We start from the raw sequence: 20,606 nt of genomic DNA, 5'->3' as shown, positions 1-20,606 counted from the left end.
TTACAACTATTACTATCACCACTGATACTACTATCACCACTACTCCTTTGACTCGAATCAGGGATGTCAAAGCAGCACAAAGTAAATATTTTACAATAAATATTATAGAAATTCGAAGATTATGGTATTTATTTGAGCATTATTTTTAAAAACAAATTGTTTTCTTATTATTATTCCATTCTTATTATTCCACTCATTATATCTTTCGTTAGCTGAGATCATTTTTTTTTTTTTATTTTAGAATTAAGTATTTAAGAAGAAAACATTATTATAGTTATTTTATTAATTATTGATTATTTAGAATGTGTGAAGAAATTCGAAACAGTATTTCGAAATTTATTATCGGTACTATAAAATCAGTAATCGGAGAATTCACACTTATAACTATATAATTAGATTTCGTGTGAAGAAGGAGACATTGTCTGACTATGCGGTGATTCAAAAAATAAATTTCAAAAAATTTTGTCATAACTGCAGCACAGTGTATCTACAATATAGCTATTTATATCAATATCAATTTATAATTTCATCATAGGTATTAAAACATTGATCTCTAATTTCTAAAGATATCAAAAATAACATTTCTTCATCTTTAAGAATAGTGGAATAGTGGAATATTAAAGTTTGATCATTTATTTCTTTGATACATTAATTTATGATAAATATTAATTTCTTATATGTATTAATTTATCTCGTTTATCTAATAATAAATAACTATTAGATCAATACTTGTTATATAATAAATTAATAATAAGTAATAATAAGTAGTTCATATTTCTTTATAAAAATATTAAATATTGATGATTTATAAAATTTTTTTTTTATATTAAATAAACTCGATAAATATGTTTATTTCTCTAATGTATTTGAATGAACTTGCATATAATCTAATTAAAAATAATTTTTTACAGAGGAAATGCAATTAATTTTCGAATTATTGACAGAATAAGATACCCACTATCTGAATATTACAACATCCCGCTCCTTAAACTAGAAAAAAATATGTATTAATTTATATTTATATAAATTAATTATTTATATAATTAATATTTATCAGATAAAACTTTATTGTTTAGTATATTCCTTATCATATATATTAGTGTTAAAGCTATTGCAATGGAATAGAGACGAATTGAATTACGAGTAAATTCGTAATAAAATTAATTTTCTATTAATATTAAAATAATTTTTAATTAATTTTTTTTTTTAGATGAAGATAAATCAATTGATTTATTAAAATTTATCATATTGGATTTGGTATCTCATTTGAAATGTAATCATATATTTATTAATGGTTTAAAAGACAATAGACTCGAGTTTGGAATTGTGAATAATTGACAAATTTGTATTACTGGTGAACTCAGAAAAGATACTTATCAAATATATTATATTTTGAAAATAATATAAAAGAAGTATTAATTAATGTTAAATTTATTATATATATAGAGTAATAGTGGAGGACTTATCTTAAATGAAATAATATGTACAATTTAATCGGTATAATTAATTTAGAGAAAATTTGTGATAACATTATTCTTGATATATACTATGTTCCATGGATAGAAGATATAGTTTAACCGGATTGTCTAAAAGCTGAAAAGAATATATGATTTTGTGTTCAATTTTTTTTAAAAATATCATGTACCAGATTGTAAAAATTAGATAGATTGTAAGGAAAAAAATAAATATATATATTTCAAAATTTACTGAATATTTGATTTTTATTAATTTTGATATAAGTATTTAAGGCAAAAATTTTTTTGGATAATATTTTGCATCGATGCGAAAAGACGCGCAAGCGCCAATTGGTAGATTTTACCTAGTTTTCGTTATACTGTGTACGTGTGCAGTTAAAAATCAGGTGATCATCTATTTTCATTTATCCAGAAGCAATTGCTCTCGAGGTAAGAATCATTTTATAGATTGATTGTTTTATATAATGCAAAAGTGCACAAAATTAATGAAAAATCCAACATATAATGTAAATATATTACTAAAATTAAAAACTAATTATTTTTGTACTTATAACTTGAACATAAATAGCATCAGTATTATAAATTTAAGAAAAAAATATTCATCAGTTAAAAATTCATATGATTTTACATTATTGACATTTGCACAGTGATTCAATGTCTGCCATTCTCGACGCATATGGAAATGATACTGGATCACCCTCAATATCAAAAGCTGAGGATAATTTATCCAATAGTGACGGACCGTTAATTAAAGGCTGCATTCGCCAAAATAGTTGCAGTAGTGTTCATATAAGGTGTAATAAAAATTTCATATTGATTATCGAATCTGTAATATTTATTATAATAACAATCATTTATTTTAGTTGCGAGAACGTTAATCGAACAATCGTATCATCTCACATCATGTCGGCATCTAACAAAAAATTAGCTAAAAGACGCTATTGTCTATGGACCTTAACTTTTATTCTAGCAATAATTGGATTATGCAATCTCTTCCTCAACATTACTGTGATTGCTGTTTTGCGAATCAGTCAAGGGATGGAAGCGATGGAAATGATACCCGATGAAAATCTTGTAAAATTTTATGGAAAAACTGACTTAGATAAGGTCAGATATTAAAATATTTCAGAAATATTTTTATATAATTATATAGATAATATATTATATAGATAATATATATATAGATATGCTTGCAATCAGGAGTTTGTCAAAGTTATGGGGATGAACCAATGGAAATCTCTGGTGACGAAGCAGGTGTGCAAATAGATGTAAATAATCAACGATCATATGAAGAAACACCCGCTAAAATGATGATTTTATCAAATGGTACCACTATATCGAAAATAGAATCTTTCGAAGTAAAAGATTTTAGAACTGGGATTATTTACTTTACTACTGATTTTCCAAATTTTGGTTTGCCTGTTGGGGTGGAAAAAATTGATGTGAAAATTGCAGAAACGCATAGAATCACATCGCCGGTTAATGAAAGTCTCATTGTAAACTCCGACGATCAAATTTCTATGCAAGGAGCAGAAGGTGCTAGTATAGAAAGTAAAAATATCGTCTGGAGCGCAGATACAGATATTTCTTTAAAAAGTATTAATGGAAGCATTATCCTTGATGCCAAAGACGGTGTCTCTATTGATACAAAAAATATACCAATAACACCATTGTTTTTACAAAATCCATCTGGTCATGAACAATATAAAGTTTGCATTTGTATGCCACAAGGAAAACTCTTCAAAGTACCGATTCGTGCTGGCGCTAATAGCCGATCAATAAATTGTGCTCGCATCAATCGAACTCCAGAAAATGATCCTTGCTTGCGATAGAGTCAAACATGTATTTAGATTTTTCATTCAATATTATTAAAATATTTAATACTGCCAAGTACACGAAATTAGAAATCTTGATTTGACATTCGACTTACGATTTGAATAATCAAATATGAATATTAGTAAAATATTTTAAATCTTTAATTAATAAAATATGTATTTTTCCGGAAATTTGGAAAATAATATAGAATTGAATTATATATTTTACCATTAATATACACATATAATTCGGACTTTATTCGAGATATTACGTACAAATTCACACATAATATCATCATATAAAAACATTGACATTAATTATATTATTGCTAATAAAAAATCATACATTTTTGAAATTTGTGTATAATACTAAATACATTAATTTTTGTATCAGATATTCAAAATTATCAATAAAATTATAGAAAATAATACAAAATTTTCAATCTTCCATAGGACTATGAATGAAAACATAATTATGTTAAATAAAAAAAGTTAAGCACTTTCTGTTATCATTTCTTCATTACTTTCTTCCATATCTTCTTGTTGTTCTTGTTCTGTAGGAGGTTCATATACCTTATCTAAAGGACTAGCAACAACACCACCTGCCCATACACTCATTTCTACAGCAAGTTTATTGGTACCCTCAAGTAATGGTCTATAGCCTCCATGACCCAAGACACGTAATAATGTTTGAGCTGTGAGACATACCAAATCTTGTTGTTCTAATGTCATGGCTGTGTGTACACGTATATTGCCACCCTCACATGGATCAGAAATACCTTAATAAGATCATGATAAATATTATAAAATTTATTTATAAAATATTATTATATTAAGATATAATAATTTTTACCAGCAGATCCTGGAAGAAAAAGTCCAGAAGCAAGTAATTGAAGTACTCTTTTATATGCCTGATTTATTGGCAATGCTTGTCTACTGGGATTATTCATTATAGCATTGTGTGCTAATAAATCTAACATCCAAGGAGATAATGGCTCTAAACCTTCAAATCTACTTCTCAAATCTCTAAGTAATCTTATTAAAACCTTTATACTGGAATGATGAGCATTTTCTTCAAACCATCGGGAATGTCTAATTGCAGCAAGATGACCTTGACATATTTTTACATCTAAATGCTGATCAGATTCTAATTTTCTTAAATTCTGATGTAAAGTGGTAATCAGTACACGTACTGTGGCTTCATTATTAGCAATATCAAAACCACGCTCTGTATGAGTGAGTCTAAATATTTCTTTGGGATTAACAGTTTTTAAATCATTATTAACTTTTGTACCAAGTGCTTCCACGGCTGTTTTAGTAGGTAATGTTTTGAGGATCACAACAATATCAGCTACATTATGGCCCTTGATCATAGTTCCTTTTTTAAAGCTACCTACTTGTCTCACTTCTTCTAATTGCTATAAATAATAATTATTATTAATAAATAAGAAATATAACTTGTGTAACTAAAAATTAATAAAAGAAATTTATATTTACACAAGCTTCAAAACTGCCTGGAGCAACTATTAAATTGTCAAGTACGCTCTGTAATTTAGTTACTAAATTTAAAATAGAAGTTTGTTCCTTTGGTGTAGGACACATGTCTGTATTCTTTTTTAAAAGTGCCATTTGAAAATCTGACTCATCTGGTGCTGGTTTAACACGCGGAAATGCAGCTTCACATAAAGTATAGTCAAATGGATGACGTGGAAGAAATTGTTTTCTAGGAAATCCCATTCCACGTCCCATACCACCACGACCTCCTCTAATCATTCCACCTCGACCACCTCGTACCATATTATGTCTAATCATAGGAAGAAAAGTATTCAAAAGTATTCTAGAAACATTTATTGCAATATATTAAAATATTTTTAAAAATATCAAAGATACTTTCTATAATGATACTTTCTATAAATTTTTAGAGATCTATAAATGAAACAAATAAATTAACTGTAATATAGATTAATAATATGAATAAAATATTTAAAAAAAATTAATAACCTAACCTAAATATTTTCTGATTGTAACACTATTACTAATTATTTAAGAATTCTTAAGGTAGAAATATAATAAACTTACCAAAAGATAGAAAAATAAATTTAAAGTATTATTTTAACTTTTATCAATAATTTTCATTCACACTTATCAATACAAATTTTAATTAACCGCAACTTAGTAACATCAGACACATCAAAACATTAATTTAGTAAATCAAGATATTCTACTGAAACATTATATGAACGACATTAGCGCCACCTAAGTAAAACAATGTTTAAAAAATAAAAATTTTTATATAATATTTATTGAATAAAATAAATACTATGAAAAAATAAAAAATTATTATTATAATAAAAATATTAAATATTAATTATGTATAAAATATATAGCAAATTGATAATATGAATGATAATAATCTGCATGATAATAATAATTATATTTAATTTTCGTTTTTATTTTTTATAAAAAATATCACAAAATAATTATTAAATATATTTTTAATTATTACAAAATATTTTTTTATATTAATTAATTAATTAATTGATTAAATTTTATTATATTGTACATAATATATGAAATAAATTTAAAAATTACATATATAAATTTATATTAATCATGATAAAATTTCAATTATATATATATATATATATATATATATATATATATATATATATAAAATATATATATATATAATTTATAATTGTAGATATATTCATTCTAAATTAATAGAAATATCAAACACCAAACCACTAACCATTTTTCATCCTTCATACACCTCATAAATTTACAAGTATAATAGTAACACAACTTAAATGGAACTGAAAAACTAAACTATATACATTTTATTTATCATTCATCTTTGCTTCATTTGGCCAGAATGTCTAAAGTTTCTTTAAAATCAAAAACACTCAGACACCGTAGGAGGTATATATGAAATATTTTAACAAAAATTTTATTTTATACTAACTATATTACTTTTTTCTTAATAGAAAAATTCCTGAAAAAAAGATGATTATAAAACCATTTGGCTTTTGTTGTTCAATTGATGATGTTGATCCATTAACAAAATATGATAAACTAAAATCATATAAATCTTCATTAATGTCTCTGTATGCAATACATGAAAGTCCAACTTTTAAATTTCGAACAGAATTCACTGATTATATGGATGAAAATGCTTTAAAAAAGAAAGCCAAGTATATAGATGTTGGAGATTATAAACGTAAAAATTATAAAAGAAATAAACAAAGTGTACCAAATATGAAAGATTTAAAAAGATTATATGAAAAAAAAAGACCATTTAATAAATCTAATGATTTTGAAGACTTACATGATGAAAAATTAGCATACTTTCTTCAAGGACCAATGCAATGGTATCTAGAAGATGAAATTAATTCAGCAAAAGATATATTTTGGGAACAAAAAATAAGGAAATATAACGAAGAAATGGATAAAAATACTGAAATTGGAAAAAAGAAAAGTAAATTTTAATTTAGTTACAATTTTTATAAGTACTACAATAAAATCTAAAAATTTTATCATTTTTTTTAGTAATGCTTATGATGAAAAAAGAAACAGATTCATATCCTCGATGGTATCAAGATTTTTCTATTAATCAAGTATAATTTTCATTTCTTATTAATTAAATATAATATTAAATCTTGATTAAAATATTTCCAAATTTATATATATATACATATTAATTTATAGATAAAAAATTTAAGAATGTTACAATGTATAATGCATAAAGATTGTGAAGAAATGGTAACAGGACGTACTCAAAGAACACTTATATCAATTGGAATTGTATCTACATTTTTCACATTAACATCAGATGCTATTAAGAAATTGCAAGAATCTTCTAATTGCAATGTAATCGAATTTTTAAGAGAAGTTTATAAAATATTAACAGGAAATTATTTTGAAGAAGAAGGATATAGTATGCTGTATCTTATTTTTAATTTATTTTTTTGTATTTTATATCCTTATATTAATTCTATTTTTAAATTTTAGAAAAATTTTATGATTGCAACGAAAGAATAATCTTATCAGCTATTGCATTTTTAACTTTACCAGAAACTGTTATAGAACTACATAAACGTTTGCCGCCTATAACAATACCAAAATTACATCCAAAACGTAATATTTTCTTATTAATTTCATATAATTTAGTTCATATAATTTATTTATATTCATCTATTATTCATCTATTATTTATATTTCTCATTAAATATATATTAGTAATTTAATATTTTATTATGTTAATTTATTATTTTATTATTATATATTATTTATATAGCTACTGCGCCAGTGGTATCAATAAGACAGAAAATGAAATCGCCCTATGAAGAAGAACTTTTTACGCGACCAGATTGGAGTACTTTTTATAATCATTTACAACTTTGGCAAGAACAATGTAAATTAACGCCATTGCCAAATGTAATATTACCTCCTAAAGAGTGTATTTTAAATATAAAAAATGTAATAACCAATCCTTATGACAAAGAAATTAAACATAATAAAGTACAAAACAATCCTGAAAATAGTCAATTAATTCATGTTAAAAATAATTTACCTCCTGTTCACACGATGAAAAAGGAAAATATTTCTAAAACAAAATCAAATTTCCAAAAAGAAAAAAATATTGTTAAAACTAATAAAAAAGAAGATAAAAAAAAGAGTAACATTATTCATGACATAAATTCTGTTGAGTTACATCAAGATCAAACTCTCAAAAATGAATATTATAATGAAAATAATGAAGATGAAAAATTAAAAAAAATAATAAATTCTTCAATAAATACGCAAAAAGTACAAAATGATTCACAAAAATTTGGTGGTCTTAATGTTCCACCTTTGTATGAAAATACATTATTTGATTTTACAATCAATGGAATTTCTGAGAAACCAGGGCCAATAGAATATAAAATATGTGGAATTTTACAACCACCACAACCAAATAAAAAATCTTGGCTTGATGAGAAACATGCACATTATATAATAGCTGGTGCTTCTGATGAACCGCCAACTTGTCCTGTAACATATGAAATGACTGGAATTGCAAATGTAGTACCTTCTAATAGCGATGAAAGATTTTTTGCAGTATTGAAACTTGGAGATGGACCTAAAAAGATTTATCCAAGTGGTAGAAAGAATTTATCTCGTCATTGGCAAGAATGGTTGCAAAATGTAGATGAAGAATTTCGAAAAGTAGAGAGAGAGGCAAATAAAATGATAAAAAATATAGAAGCTATAACGAAATTAGTATTTCCAGGACCAACCTGTGATAGTTGTTGTTCTTGTAGACAAACTAGAAAATCGTATTTTAGAGCAAAAGAAACGAAAGCACCTTATTTTGTAATAGATACTATAGCTGAAGATGATAATAAAAATAAATATATTGTAGGATCAATGGCAATGCATTCTCCTGCACCAACTCCTCCAGAATCAACTGTAAACTTATTAGAAGTTATAGCTTCAGAAGATGTTCTTAAAACAAGTTTAATAATAAATGGTATCACAACTGAAACAGGTGAAACACAATATTATATTACCGGTGCTCAGGAGGATTTAATACGCGTACCTGGACGAGTTATAGAGCCACATCCACCTAGGCCACCAAGAAATGTTCCGCCTTGCATATGTGCAATTCAACAAATGTTTAATAAAGGTTTGACTTCAACTTTGAGTCATGATAACATACCATGGACAAAAGAAGATGGATTATGTTTTGGAAAAAAATTTAGACCCCAAGAATTTCCTGCATATTCTTGTAAGAAATATCCCGGTGATAAATCATGTAGAAGAAGTCCATTTATTAATGAAATAATTAGATTACAAAAAAAAGCTGAAAGAAAAAAAAAGCAAGAAACGGAGGTTCCGGGAGAAAAGAAAATGTATAGTATTGCAGATTTTCAACCATGTGGGGATGAACATGGTATGAGTATTTGTGGAGGACCTTGGGGTACTTTGCATACTTTAACACCAGAAGAATTAGCAGAACAAGAAAAATTACGAAAAGAAATATTAAGAGTATATTTTATTTTTATAAATTAATTTAATTATAATTATAAAAAATTAATAATGTTACAATATATAATAAAATCATATTATTGTTTAGAGTCCTCCATGTGGAACAAAACCTGGTCAAGCAGTTTGTGAAGGTCCTTTTGGAACACGAATACCAAAACGGGAAATAGTTATAGAAGAAGAACTAGCAGGAGAAGAGGAAGAAGTTGAAGAAGAAGAAGAAGCAATAAAGGAGGCACCACCTCCTGTAAAAAAAGAAAAAGAAAGGAAACGTGACGAGAAGTGTTATATGAGTCCGCAATCCATAGAAATTAGAAAAAAAGAAAAGGTTGTGGAAAAAAAAGTTGAAAAATTTATTCCTGATCCCACCTATCATGGTTATGATGACCCATGGAATATATTTCGTACAGCACCAACAGAAAAAGAATCTGAAACTGATTTTAAAACGTTATTAAAGCTTAGTTCTCCAAAACCACCAGCAACGCCCGTACAATCTAAAATATTAAATGAAACTGAAAAAGCTACATCAGAGAAAAATCCTAAATCGGATACTAAAAAAGAAAATTTAAAAGAGATAAAAAAAATTTTTTTAAAAGGCAAAAAAGAAAAAATTCCTTCTGAAAGTATATCTCAAATTGAGGAAAAACGTGATCGAGAAAAATTTAAAAGCGAAAAAGTAAGTAAATCTCAAAGTTTGAAAAAAGAAAAAATTTCGAAAACTATATCTCAAATTGACGAAAAACATGATCGAGAAAAATTTAAAAGTGAAAAAATAAATAAATCTCAAAGTTCGAAAAAAGAAAAAATTTCTATATCTCAAATTACGGGAAAACAAAGTCGAGAAAAATATAAAAGCGAAGAAAAAAGTGAAACATTTGATAAAAAATTAATTTCAAGCGTGAAAACTAAAAAAATGAATGATAAAGTATTACAAATTGATATGAAAAAGATTAAAACAAAAAATCAAATTCCTTCAAAATCAAATAATGAGCGCGAAAAAGTGAATAATAAAAATAAAAATCTTTCATCTTTGAAATATTTAGAGAAACAAAACGAAAAATCAAATCCTAAAAAACCTATATCTGATAAAGAAAGATCTTTAACACATGATGATCAATTTCAACAAAAAATACATAATGCAACAAATTATAAACAAGATAAAAAAAAGAAAAATACAAAGAAATCAAATCATAAGCCAATTTTAGCAAATAAAAACAAGCAAATAAGGAAGAAAAAATCAAATAAACAATCAAATTTAAAATCGATAAGACGAGATAAAAAGAAAGATATATATATTGATCAAGATATAGATCCTGAAACAGCTTATAAAAATAAGATATATGAATTGAAAAATATGTTAAAATCTTCTGAACTGTATCCTTATGATGTTAAACCAGTGGATATCCCAGAAGAACCTCCAGCAAAATGTCAATTAGAATACGACTATGATATAGAACCTGAAATTGATACACAAGATGAAGCAGATGCAGATATATTAAAATTACCAAGTAAAGGTCCCTGTGGATGGAGGACAAAATCAGAACAAAAATTACCAACTAAAAAAACTTTAGTATACCTCAGTGAACCAGACTATCCTCCAGAAACATTACCAGTAAGACCAGGAGGAAAACCATGTATTTGTCGAGAAAATAGAGCGAAAAAAAAAATATTATTATATAATATTGGAGGAAATATAGGTGGAAAAAAAGATGACGAAGAAAAAAAATTATTAAAAAAAAAAAAAGAAGTAGAAGATAAAAAAATGCAAGTTATAGATGGTGTCATTTATTATACCCCACCACCGAGTCCCCGTAGAAGTGACGAATATGTACCTGAATATGATCTTTATGATTCTCCTTATGATATGTGTTTTTCTCAACGTAAAGATCAAAATCTAAAATTTTTCGAAAAATATAGTACACCCAAAATATCAGAAGTTTCAAAAAATAAAGAATCTTGTGATTGTAGTCGATATATAGATACATATGGTATTCAAGCCACAGAAGAAGATGAGGAAAAAATTCAATTGATGAAAGAACTTGACAAAACTAGAGAAACATTAATAAATGAAAAATCACCAAAAGAACGTTGGAATCTGGCACTTAAAGATATAAGTTTGTCTGAATATTTTACACGATGTAAAGATAATTTACCTTGTTGGCTTAAATGTATCAAATTTAATAAAGTGGGTTGTCCTATATCGCATCGTAAACTTAAAACAAAACGACCAGTTTGTGAATGTAAATATGAAAGAAAAATACTTGAACATAGGGAACAAAAATTAAAATGGAAGGAGCGTCAAAAACGATTAAAAACTTTGAAAAAACAACCTTATATAAATGTCGCAGATATTTCAAAACCATTAGTGCCAAATACAAAATTAATGATATCAGACGTAAAAAGAATTCCAAGAGAGGATGAATATGTTGACGATATTAAATATTGTATAACTGGCGTTGCCGAAAACTATTCTTATTTACCACCTAAGCAAGTAGTAGGTGGTATTCATATGGCTACTCCTATTCAAACACCTGAACCAAGCGAACATGAAATACCATGTGTTTGTTTACATCGTCATTGGTCTCCTACAAATATTCCGCCTGGACCATTGCCAAAACCTGAAGAAATTTTACTTGCTGAAAAAAGAAAGAGACAAGAAGCCGTAAAAGAAGCATTTAGAGAAATTTATGCTCCTCAGCCAGTTTATCATACACATGATGAGCATAGCTGCAAAGATACATGTGGTCAAAATTTTAATATAGAAAATGATGAAAATATTAGAGAAAATGAATCAAAACTTAAGCACGATGATAATCCCAATATAACTTCCTTACAAAAACCTATTGATGCTAAAAGCAAATTAACAAATATTTCTCAACATACTAAGCATCATGTTAAATCAAATATTGACTATAGTCAGGATAAAACAGAGATTAAAAATATGTCAATAAAAAAATCCTCTGAAATTAAAACAAAAAGCTCATACAAGAAAAATAAAAATACAAATATAATACAACAAAAAGATTTCGGAAGTAAAATAATTTCAGATAATAAAGATATTAAAACTGATAAAATTGAACAAAAACGTTTAAACATTTCTCAAAAATTACAAAATAATCCTACCGAATCAAATATAGAAAATGTAGGTATATCGGATAAAGAAAATGAAGAAGATTTTGATGACTCCAAAAATTATTTAATGGCCATAGTGAAGGTAAAAGATATTTTTTTTTTTATGTTTTCTATTTATTTGGATTAAATATAGAAATTTCTAAAATTCTTAATGATCAGATTGAATTAAAAAAAATGGCAGCAGAAGGATTTTTATTTGCAAAACTACCAAAAAGTTTTTTAATGCCACAGTTGCGATATTGGCTAATGTATAGAAAAGGAATAGTTATTACTGATAAAGAAAAGAGTAAGTCAAATTTATTTTTATATACAGATATTCGATATATAAATTATTATTTGCAATGTACTATTTTTAGAGAAATTATTACGTAAGAGTATTAACTTATGGAACAAGTTAGATACAATAACTAGTAAATCTGAAGTTCGAACTCCATTATTAAAAATGACAAAACTTCAACTTAAGAATTTAACTTTCGATGATGCACAAGAAATAAAAAAAAAGGTTTTTTGAAACAATAAATACAAAAAAATTTCAATTAGATTATTTTAATTATACAATTATAATTTTATTCATTTATAGATTGCAATGAAAAAAGCTATGTTTTATAGTCAAGTTCGTAAAGAACGCGTTTTGTATGGACGATCAATGTGGAATTCAATGGAATATGGAAAATTTCCTTCGATATCATTTAAGCAAGCATATTTCACTTATATGGCTAGTAAAGAAGCTGATGGTCATGTTTTTAAACCATGGATGCCTTCCGAAATACGCGATATGAACTAAAAATATATGTCACGTATAAGAATTCGAATATAGAATCGATTTGAAAGTCGAATAATTTTTGACAATCGAGAAAAACTCGAATGAAATATCGATAGTTTGATATCAAGATTTTTAAGCCTGTTAAAACATTGTAAGTCTAGGAAGATGGATTTCGAAAGTCCAGATGTAGAAAAAGAATTTCCTGGATTATATGCATCAGAATCAGCCAAAAAAAGTAACGAGAGCGATTGTATGTATTATCAATAATCAAATTATCTAATTTCTTTTCCATAATATTTATTTTAAGAAAGAGGTTATACATATTATAGAAATCATAAATAATACATTTTCCCAAATATTTTTTAATTAATTATTTAAAATATTATATTTATATTTATAAAAATAATTAGTAATTATATTTATATATTTTTAGTTAGTGATGAAGGTGGACATGAAAAACATTCTAAAAAGGAACTCCTTGGTGGTAAACGAAAAGAAAAAAAAGATCGAAAAGATCGAGGATATGCCACCTTAGAAGGAGAAAGTTCCCCTGACGAAGATCAGGAAACAAAGTATGTTTTTTTTTTATATAACTTTTTATAAGTTTTATAAGTTATAAATATTAATTTATTTAATAACTTTTATAAATTGTTTTATATATTTTTTATTTTTAAAATAAAAATTAAGTTCGTAACTATTAAATTATTTATTTTTAATTAATATTTTTTAATGAAAAATATAGATATATAAATAAATATTATCAAGTAATTTTAATTTTTATATATTGTTAGCACTGACATATTAATTAACTTATTAATTTAAAATTAGTTGTATTGATTAAAATATTTTAGTATCTATTAATATTTTAAAAATCTTAAAATGCCATCTTAAAATGGAAAATAAACTTATCACAAATATTTATGATTTTATATTGTTAATCATTTTAATTCTTATTTCTATTATGAATGTATATTTTATTGTGAAAGTATTACTTCTATATATACAATAAAATATATAATAAGTGAATAATTATATTAAAAAATAAAAGTATATATAAAAGTTATATTTTATAATGTATTAAACAAATATATCTTTTCATATATTGTATACAATTATTATATTTATTACTTGAATTAGCATATGATTTAACTCACAGAAGTCCTTCAAAATCAAAAAAGACTAAAGCTTTCAAGTTTCCATCAAAGAAAGAAAAACGTGAAAAATCCAGAGAAAAAGAGGGTAAAGAAAAAGATGGTGAAAAAGAGAAAGATAAAAAGAAAAAAGATAAGGATGAAAAAGATATAGAAAAAGAAAAACGTAAAGAGAAAGACAAAGATAAAACAAAACAAAAATTTAAAGATCGTAAAAAAGGAAAACACACTGCAGAAGATGGCTTAGATATTGGAGGTAAATATATGATATAAAATTATTTAATAATATATAGAATTAAATTTTTGAATAATTATCTATCTATAGAGGGGCAACCAGTATTTGGCGTTAGTCTGCATTTAGCAGTGGAAAGAAGTCGTTGTCATGATGGCATTGATTTACCTTTAGTTGTGAGAGATTGCATTGACTTTACAGAAGAACATGGAATGAATATAGAAGGCCTATATAAAGTTCCAGGAGTGAAATCAAAAGTTCAGCATTTAAAAAAATTATATAATCATAGGGAGTTTGTAAATTTATCTGAATTTGAACCTACAGTAGCTACAAGCTTATTAATATTATTTCTTAGGTTTGTATATCACTATATTAAATATTAATAAATATTTTAAAATGAAATATTACAAGATTAAAGTTTTAATGATACAGGGAATTACCAGAGCCTGTCTTAGAAAGCAGTGAAATGATATCTAGATTTGAACAAGCAGCATCAACAAAAGATGTTGCTCAAAGAGAAGCACAATTATTACATTTAACTCAGCAACTTCCTAAATGTAATAATGTTCTTTTAGCATGGATTATATTACATTTAGATCATGTCACAATACGAGTATGTTGAAAAGTATACTCATTGTTTTATATATATATATATATATATATATATATATATATATATATATATATATATATATATATATATATATATATATATATATTTATTTCTTACATAAAATATAATTCTTCATATTAATATTTTAGGAAAAAACTACTAAAATGAATGCTCAAACCATTTCAATGACATTAAGTCCTGTATTACAAATGAGTCATAGATTATTATTAGCTTTGTTGTTTCATTGCAAAGCTCTTTTTCCAAATGTAAAATTAACGAAATATGTACCGCCACTTTCATCTGGTAGTATTAATCTTCCAGATTCTGTAGAAAGCATAACAGCTGAATTATCTAAACAAGAATCGTTACTTTCGCAAATACACATGCAAATGAATGCAGGTTTTGTTACAAAATTACGCGAAGAACAATTATGGGAAGTGCAACGTATGATAACGCAATTGAAGGTTCTATTTTAATATTTATTTTTTTAATTTAAAAATATCAATAAAAATTACAAAATATAACATCAATTTTTTTCTCTTTAGAGAAAATATAAAACAGTTCAAAAGATGGAAGGTGCTGCGCAAAAAAGTTTAGATGAAGAAGTAAAATCAAATGATGAAATTGTAGTAGAATTAAATATACAAAAAACAAAAACAGAAGAAGAAGATATAGAATATGCAAAACCGGAAACTCAATCAATGTCTACATTAACATTGAAAAAGGATAATAAAGTACACATTCTAGAAGACAATAAAGAACCAACAAATATAAATATTATTCAAAATGAACGAAATGTTCATGCACATGATAAAGATATTGTTGATTCTACTGAAATATCTACAATTATACCACAATTTAACGAACAAGAAAATATTTCATCTATAACAAATGAAAATGGTATAAATGATGATTAAAATCAATTTACAATATCATTACATATTATTTTTATTACTTATTTCAGTTTCAGCAGTAGAACATGAAAATGCTATTGATAAATTGAGAGAGAGTTTAATTTATGAAGAATTATTGAATATGCAAGCATTACTAAAATCGCGAATAAATCAAGAAAAAAACGAAATTAAACGGTTAATGGAAATATTAATAGAACGTGGTCCTGAAAAGAAAAAACCAAAAGAACGAGCACATTCGCCGAATGAAGCAGAGATGACAGCTATGATACAATTAGTTAAAGAAAATCAGTTACTTGAGGTACTTATATAAATTTATAATTTAATCTCTAAATTAATCTCTAAATTAATATTCTACTTGTATTTTTATTTTAGAAAAAAATGACTACTTTAATTCGCAGTATCATAGAAGAAAAAGATGCTTGTATAGAACTACGTGTTCAATTAGCAGTTCATCAATTAGCAGCTAAAACCTGACCATTAATTATAAAATATTTTTAATTCATTAAAAAAAACACAAATTCTGAAAATATGTAACAAAATGTTTGCACAAAATGAACATATATAGTTTATAAGATGTTATCATAATTTTCTTGACTCGTTCTATTCTCTTGTAAAATAATAAAAAATATATATTGAACATATATTTAAATATGTGCTTTATACTTAATATTTTATATTAGAATTTCAATAATCTAAAAACTTCGATAATGTTGGATTATTGGATTACATTCCTAATATAATAAAACAAAAAAAAATATATAAAAAAATTATGATATATATAATATAAAAATGTAATTTGTTCACAAAAATAAATTATACAATATCGAATAAATTATACAATATGTAAAGAATAAGATAGATACGTAAAATATATATATATAAAACATTAGTTAGGATTAGTTATTGTTAGGATTATGCATGAATGCTGAATTATTAAATATCAATTATTGGAATTATATAAAAAACTTTTGTTTTTATATATATATATATAAATATATATATAATATAATATATATATATATATATATATATATATATAATTTGTAATATATATATATATATTACAAATTACAAAATTATACAAAAATTTTTTATATAATTCCAATAATTTGATATATATATTATGTATATTATTATTTATATTCATTCAATATAATAATTACATTAATAACAAAACAAAATATTTTATCGTAGGTACATTTATGGTATATTTTACATATTTATTTGAGACAAATATATTATTTTCACAATATTAAAACAACAAATATATTTATAAAATATGGATTAAACAATCTGTGAATAAAAGATTAAACATTTTTATCAACATCAAATAACGTTTAATATTTTTTTTTTCTTTTAATTGAGTATAATATTTCTATAGATGAAAATTTTATATTGGAATGTGAAACCAAAAAATATAAAGTTATATAATGATATTTTTTTTTTTATGTTAATACTGAATAATATATTATATTTTACACAATCACTTGTTATGAGTGATTACTCGCACAAAATATCTATTATTATTAAAATTACATTTTAACGATATTAAATTATATAATGTAATTCTCTATATATTTCTGTATTACACACTTAACATTATCTAGCTAATTAATTTACTAAAACATATTAATTCCAATTTTAATTTATATTTGATTAACAGAAATTGCAATTTTATTAATTTAATATTTTTAAAATTATATTTGATTTTTTTAATTTAATCAAAAAGTAGAGAATCAGACTATTTTTCCATTTCTTTCATTCACAATTCTTTTTATACAATTTAAACAAAAAAGATTTAATTATAAATATGAAAAAAAACTAATGACGTGAATCTCTTGGATAAAATTCGGCGAGAATATTAGTAGGAATTCGTTTGAGCATCTCTTTAGGAAAGATACGTAATAATTGCCAACCAATATCCAATGATTCAAAAACAGTACGATTTTCATAACTTCCCTGAGAAATAAAGTTTTTCTCAAACTTAGAAAGAAATTCTAAATATAACAAATCATCTGGTGTTAAAGCTTCTTCACCAACAACAGCTTTCATAGCTTGTACATCTTTTCCAATAGCATAACAAGCATACTAAAATAAGATTATTAAGATCATAATATTTGTATAAAGTATATACATATATTTTTTAAAAATTATAAAGTACAAAACTTACCAATTGATTAGACACATCAGAATGATCTTTTCGTGTCCATCCTTCACCAATAGCAGACTTCATAAGTCGAGATAATGAAGGAAGTACATTAACAGGTGGATAAATTTGTCTATTATGAAGTTGACGATCAACATAAATTTGACCCTCAGTAATATATCCAGTTAAATCAGGAATAGGATGAGTAATATCGTCGTTTGGCATAGTCAAAATTGGAATTTGAGTAATAGAACCATTACGACCTTCTACTCGACCAGCTCGTTCATATATAGTTGCTAAATCTGTATACATATAACCAGGAAAACCACGTCGTCCTGGTACTTCTTCACGAGCAGCTGATACTTCACGAAGAGCCTCAGCATAAGAGGACATATCAGTTAGTATAACTAGAACGTGTTTTTCACATTGATAAGCCAAAAATTCAGCTGCAGTTAAAGCAAGACGTGGAGTGATAATTCTTTCAATAGTAGGATCATTAGCTAAATTTAAAAAGAGGCACACATTTTCCATAGAACCATTTTCTTCAAAATCTTGTTTGAAAAAACGAGCAGTTTCCATATTCACACCCATAGCAGCAAATACAATAGCAAAATTATCTTCATGAGAATCCAAAACTGATTTTCCAGGTAACTTTACAAGACCAGCTTGACGGCAAATTTGTGCAGCAATCTATAAAGTATAAAAATATAAATTTGAATAATTGCATAATAATTAATATTTTATAATTTATATTGATATCTTAAAATATCTTAAAATTTAAATATTTAATATAGAATACCTCATTGTGTGGTAAACCAGCAGCTGAGAAAATAGGAATTTTTTGTCCACGAGCAATAGAATTCATAACATCAATAGCCGAGATACCTGTTTGAATCATTTCTTTAGGATAGATACGTGACCATGGATTAATTGGTTGTCCTTCAATGTCCAAAAAATCTTCCGCAAGAATGGGAGGACCTTTATCAATTGGTTTTCCAGATCCATTAAAAACACGTCCTAGCATATCTTCAGATACAGGAGTCCGAAGAGTATCACCAGTAAATTCACAAAGAGTATTTTTTGCATCAATACCAGAAGTACCCTCAAACACTTGAACAACTGCTTTAGAACCTGATACTTCTAATACTTGACCAGATCTTGTAGATCCATCAGCAAGTTTTAATTGAACAATTTCTGCAAATTTTGGAAATTTGACTTCATCTAATATTACCAATGGTCCATTTACACCTGAGACGGTTTTATATGCTAAAAAATAAAAAAAAATTATTAATTTAAAATATACATTTAAAATATAACAAAAACTTTAATTATTATTAATTAATTTAATATATATTATAAAATTTTATTTGAACCAATATGTATTAAATATAAATTTATATATAATTTTTATAATATTATAAGTTATATATAATATATTTATATAATATATAATATATATAATATAATATAATAAATATAATATATAATATATAGTGTATAATATAATAAATTAAAATTTTTATAATATTATAATATTATAAAAAAAAACTTTATAAATTATTATATCAATGCTGCATCCAGTCACATGATGGATGTCTCTATTCATATAAAAAACATTTTCAGATTTATAATTAAGTTATTAAATTTTAGAAATATGCGAGTGTTCAAAATATTTTTATATATTAAATTTATATATTTTTTATTTATTATGATTAAAAAAACAAATACATTCAGAATCAGCTGACTATGGTAAATCGATCTGCTACGCCCATTTTATGTCGTTTAATAACATTTATATTTTAAGTTTTCTTCTTTTAAATTTTAATAAATATTTATTTTAATAATATATATAAATACTTACTAAGTCGTGGCTGTGATATAAAATCTCTTGAAACAGCCAATACATGTTCTTTATTAGCTTGACGTTCTCCGATACTTTTTGGATACATCTTGTTGAATGCTCTCCTAGTCTTTTAGGTCGATCAAACAGTAGGACGTACTGTTATACTATTTCGATGAAAAGAGATAGACTAAATATTAAGAGTGGGGATATGTTTAAATTTCAAGTTAATAAAAGTATTATATTTTTATAAATAAACAATTATGATTATTAATTTAATTAAATATATTATGAAAATAAATAATATATTTTATATTAATTATATACTTTTTATATATTAAAAAATTGTCTGGTTATGTCAAAATGAATTTTATTTTAATTGATAGATATACTGAAAAACAAATGTCTGACAAAGATGCAACCAATGGCACGTGCGATCACGTGGCTTATACTAAGTAATTCATTGCATATTTATTATCAATAAATTTTTTTATAAAAT

The 20,606-nt window shown here is 24.9% G+C and overlaps 5 protein-coding genes across 6 annotated transcripts; 3 read left to right on the top strand and 2 right to left on the bottom strand.

Annotated features, from left to right (window-relative positions):
* Positions 1-1,734: 1,734 nt before the first annotated feature.
* LOC409378 lies at positions 1,735-3,636 on the top strand. The gene is made up of 4 exons (XM_392893.7): positions 1,735-1,904; positions 2,123-2,269; positions 2,339-2,582; positions 2,660-3,636. The coding sequence occupies exons 2-4, from the start codon at positions 2,130-2,132 to the stop codon at positions 3,305-3,307; spliced, it is 1,032 nt and encodes a 343-aa protein (XP_392893.3). The 5' UTR covers positions 1,735-1,904; positions 2,123-2,129; the 3' UTR covers positions 3,308-3,636.
* LOC552452 (interleukin enhancer-binding factor 2 homolog) lies at positions 3,513-5,513 on the bottom strand. Of its 2 annotated transcripts, none has more exons than XM_006560691.3 (4): positions 5,369-5,513; positions 4,787-5,093; positions 4,143-4,707; positions 3,513-4,068 (listed from the first exon to the last, which is right to left on the bottom strand). In XM_006560691.3, the coding sequence occupies exons 2-4, from the start codon at positions 5,084-5,086 to the stop codon at positions 3,782-3,784; spliced, it is 1,152 nt and encodes a 383-aa protein (XP_006560754.1). In that variant the 5' UTR covers positions 5,087-5,093; positions 5,369-5,513; the 3' UTR covers positions 3,513-3,781. The 2 variants fall into 2 exon arrangements, with proteins under 2 accessions (XP_006560754.1, XP_006560753.1); XM_006560690.3 differs by having other exon boundaries at positions 4,787-5,126; positions 5,369-5,503.
* A 511-nt stretch (positions 5,514-6,024) lies between these two features.
* LOC100576159 lies at positions 6,025-13,259 on the top strand. Its single transcript, XM_026445640.1, has 10 exons — positions 6,025-6,211; positions 6,277-6,767; positions 6,839-6,906; positions 6,998-7,226; positions 7,301-7,426; positions 7,587-9,319; positions 9,408-12,530; positions 12,608-12,734; positions 12,805-12,950; positions 13,029-13,259. Exons 1-10 carry the CDS (start codon positions 6,165-6,167, stop codon positions 13,230-13,232), a joined length of 6,294 nt encoding a protein of 2,097 aa, XP_026301425.1. The 5' UTR covers positions 6,025-6,164; the 3' UTR covers positions 13,233-13,259.
* Positions 13,260-13,266: 7 nt separating this feature from the next.
* On the top strand, positions 13,267-16,770 carry LOC102653965 (ralA-binding protein 1). Its single transcript, XM_006560688.3, has 9 exons — positions 13,267-13,461; positions 13,645-13,783; positions 14,368-14,618; positions 14,688-14,949; positions 15,027-15,207; positions 15,357-15,671; positions 15,753-16,107; positions 16,172-16,419; positions 16,494-16,770. The coding sequence occupies exons 1-9, from the start codon at positions 13,377-13,379 to the stop codon at positions 16,593-16,595; spliced, it is 1,938 nt and encodes a 645-aa protein (XP_006560751.3). The 5' UTR covers positions 13,267-13,376; the 3' UTR covers positions 16,596-16,770.
* A 787-nt stretch (positions 16,771-17,557) lies between these two features.
* Positions 17,558-20,295, bottom strand: LOC551721 (V-type proton ATPase subunit B). The gene is made up of 4 exons (XM_624109.5): positions 20,129-20,295; positions 19,067-19,533; positions 18,292-18,957; positions 17,558-18,209 (listed from the first exon to the last, which is right to left on the bottom strand). The coding sequence occupies exons 1-4, from the start codon at positions 20,214-20,216 to the stop codon at positions 17,943-17,945; spliced, it is 1,488 nt and encodes a 495-aa protein (XP_624112.1). The 5' UTR covers positions 20,217-20,295; the 3' UTR covers positions 17,558-17,942.
* Between the last annotated feature and the right edge of the window lie 311 nt (positions 20,296-20,606).

Source organism: Apis mellifera, linkage group LG15 (assembly GCF_003254395.2).
Source record: "Apis mellifera strain DH4 linkage group LG15, Amel_HAv3.1, whole genome shotgun sequence".
Taxonomy (NCBI): Eukaryota; Metazoa; Arthropoda; class Insecta; order Hymenoptera; family Apidae; genus Apis; species Apis mellifera.
Note: the sequence above shows the minus strand (reverse complement) of the source record. Positions and strands in the feature narration are given on the sequence as shown.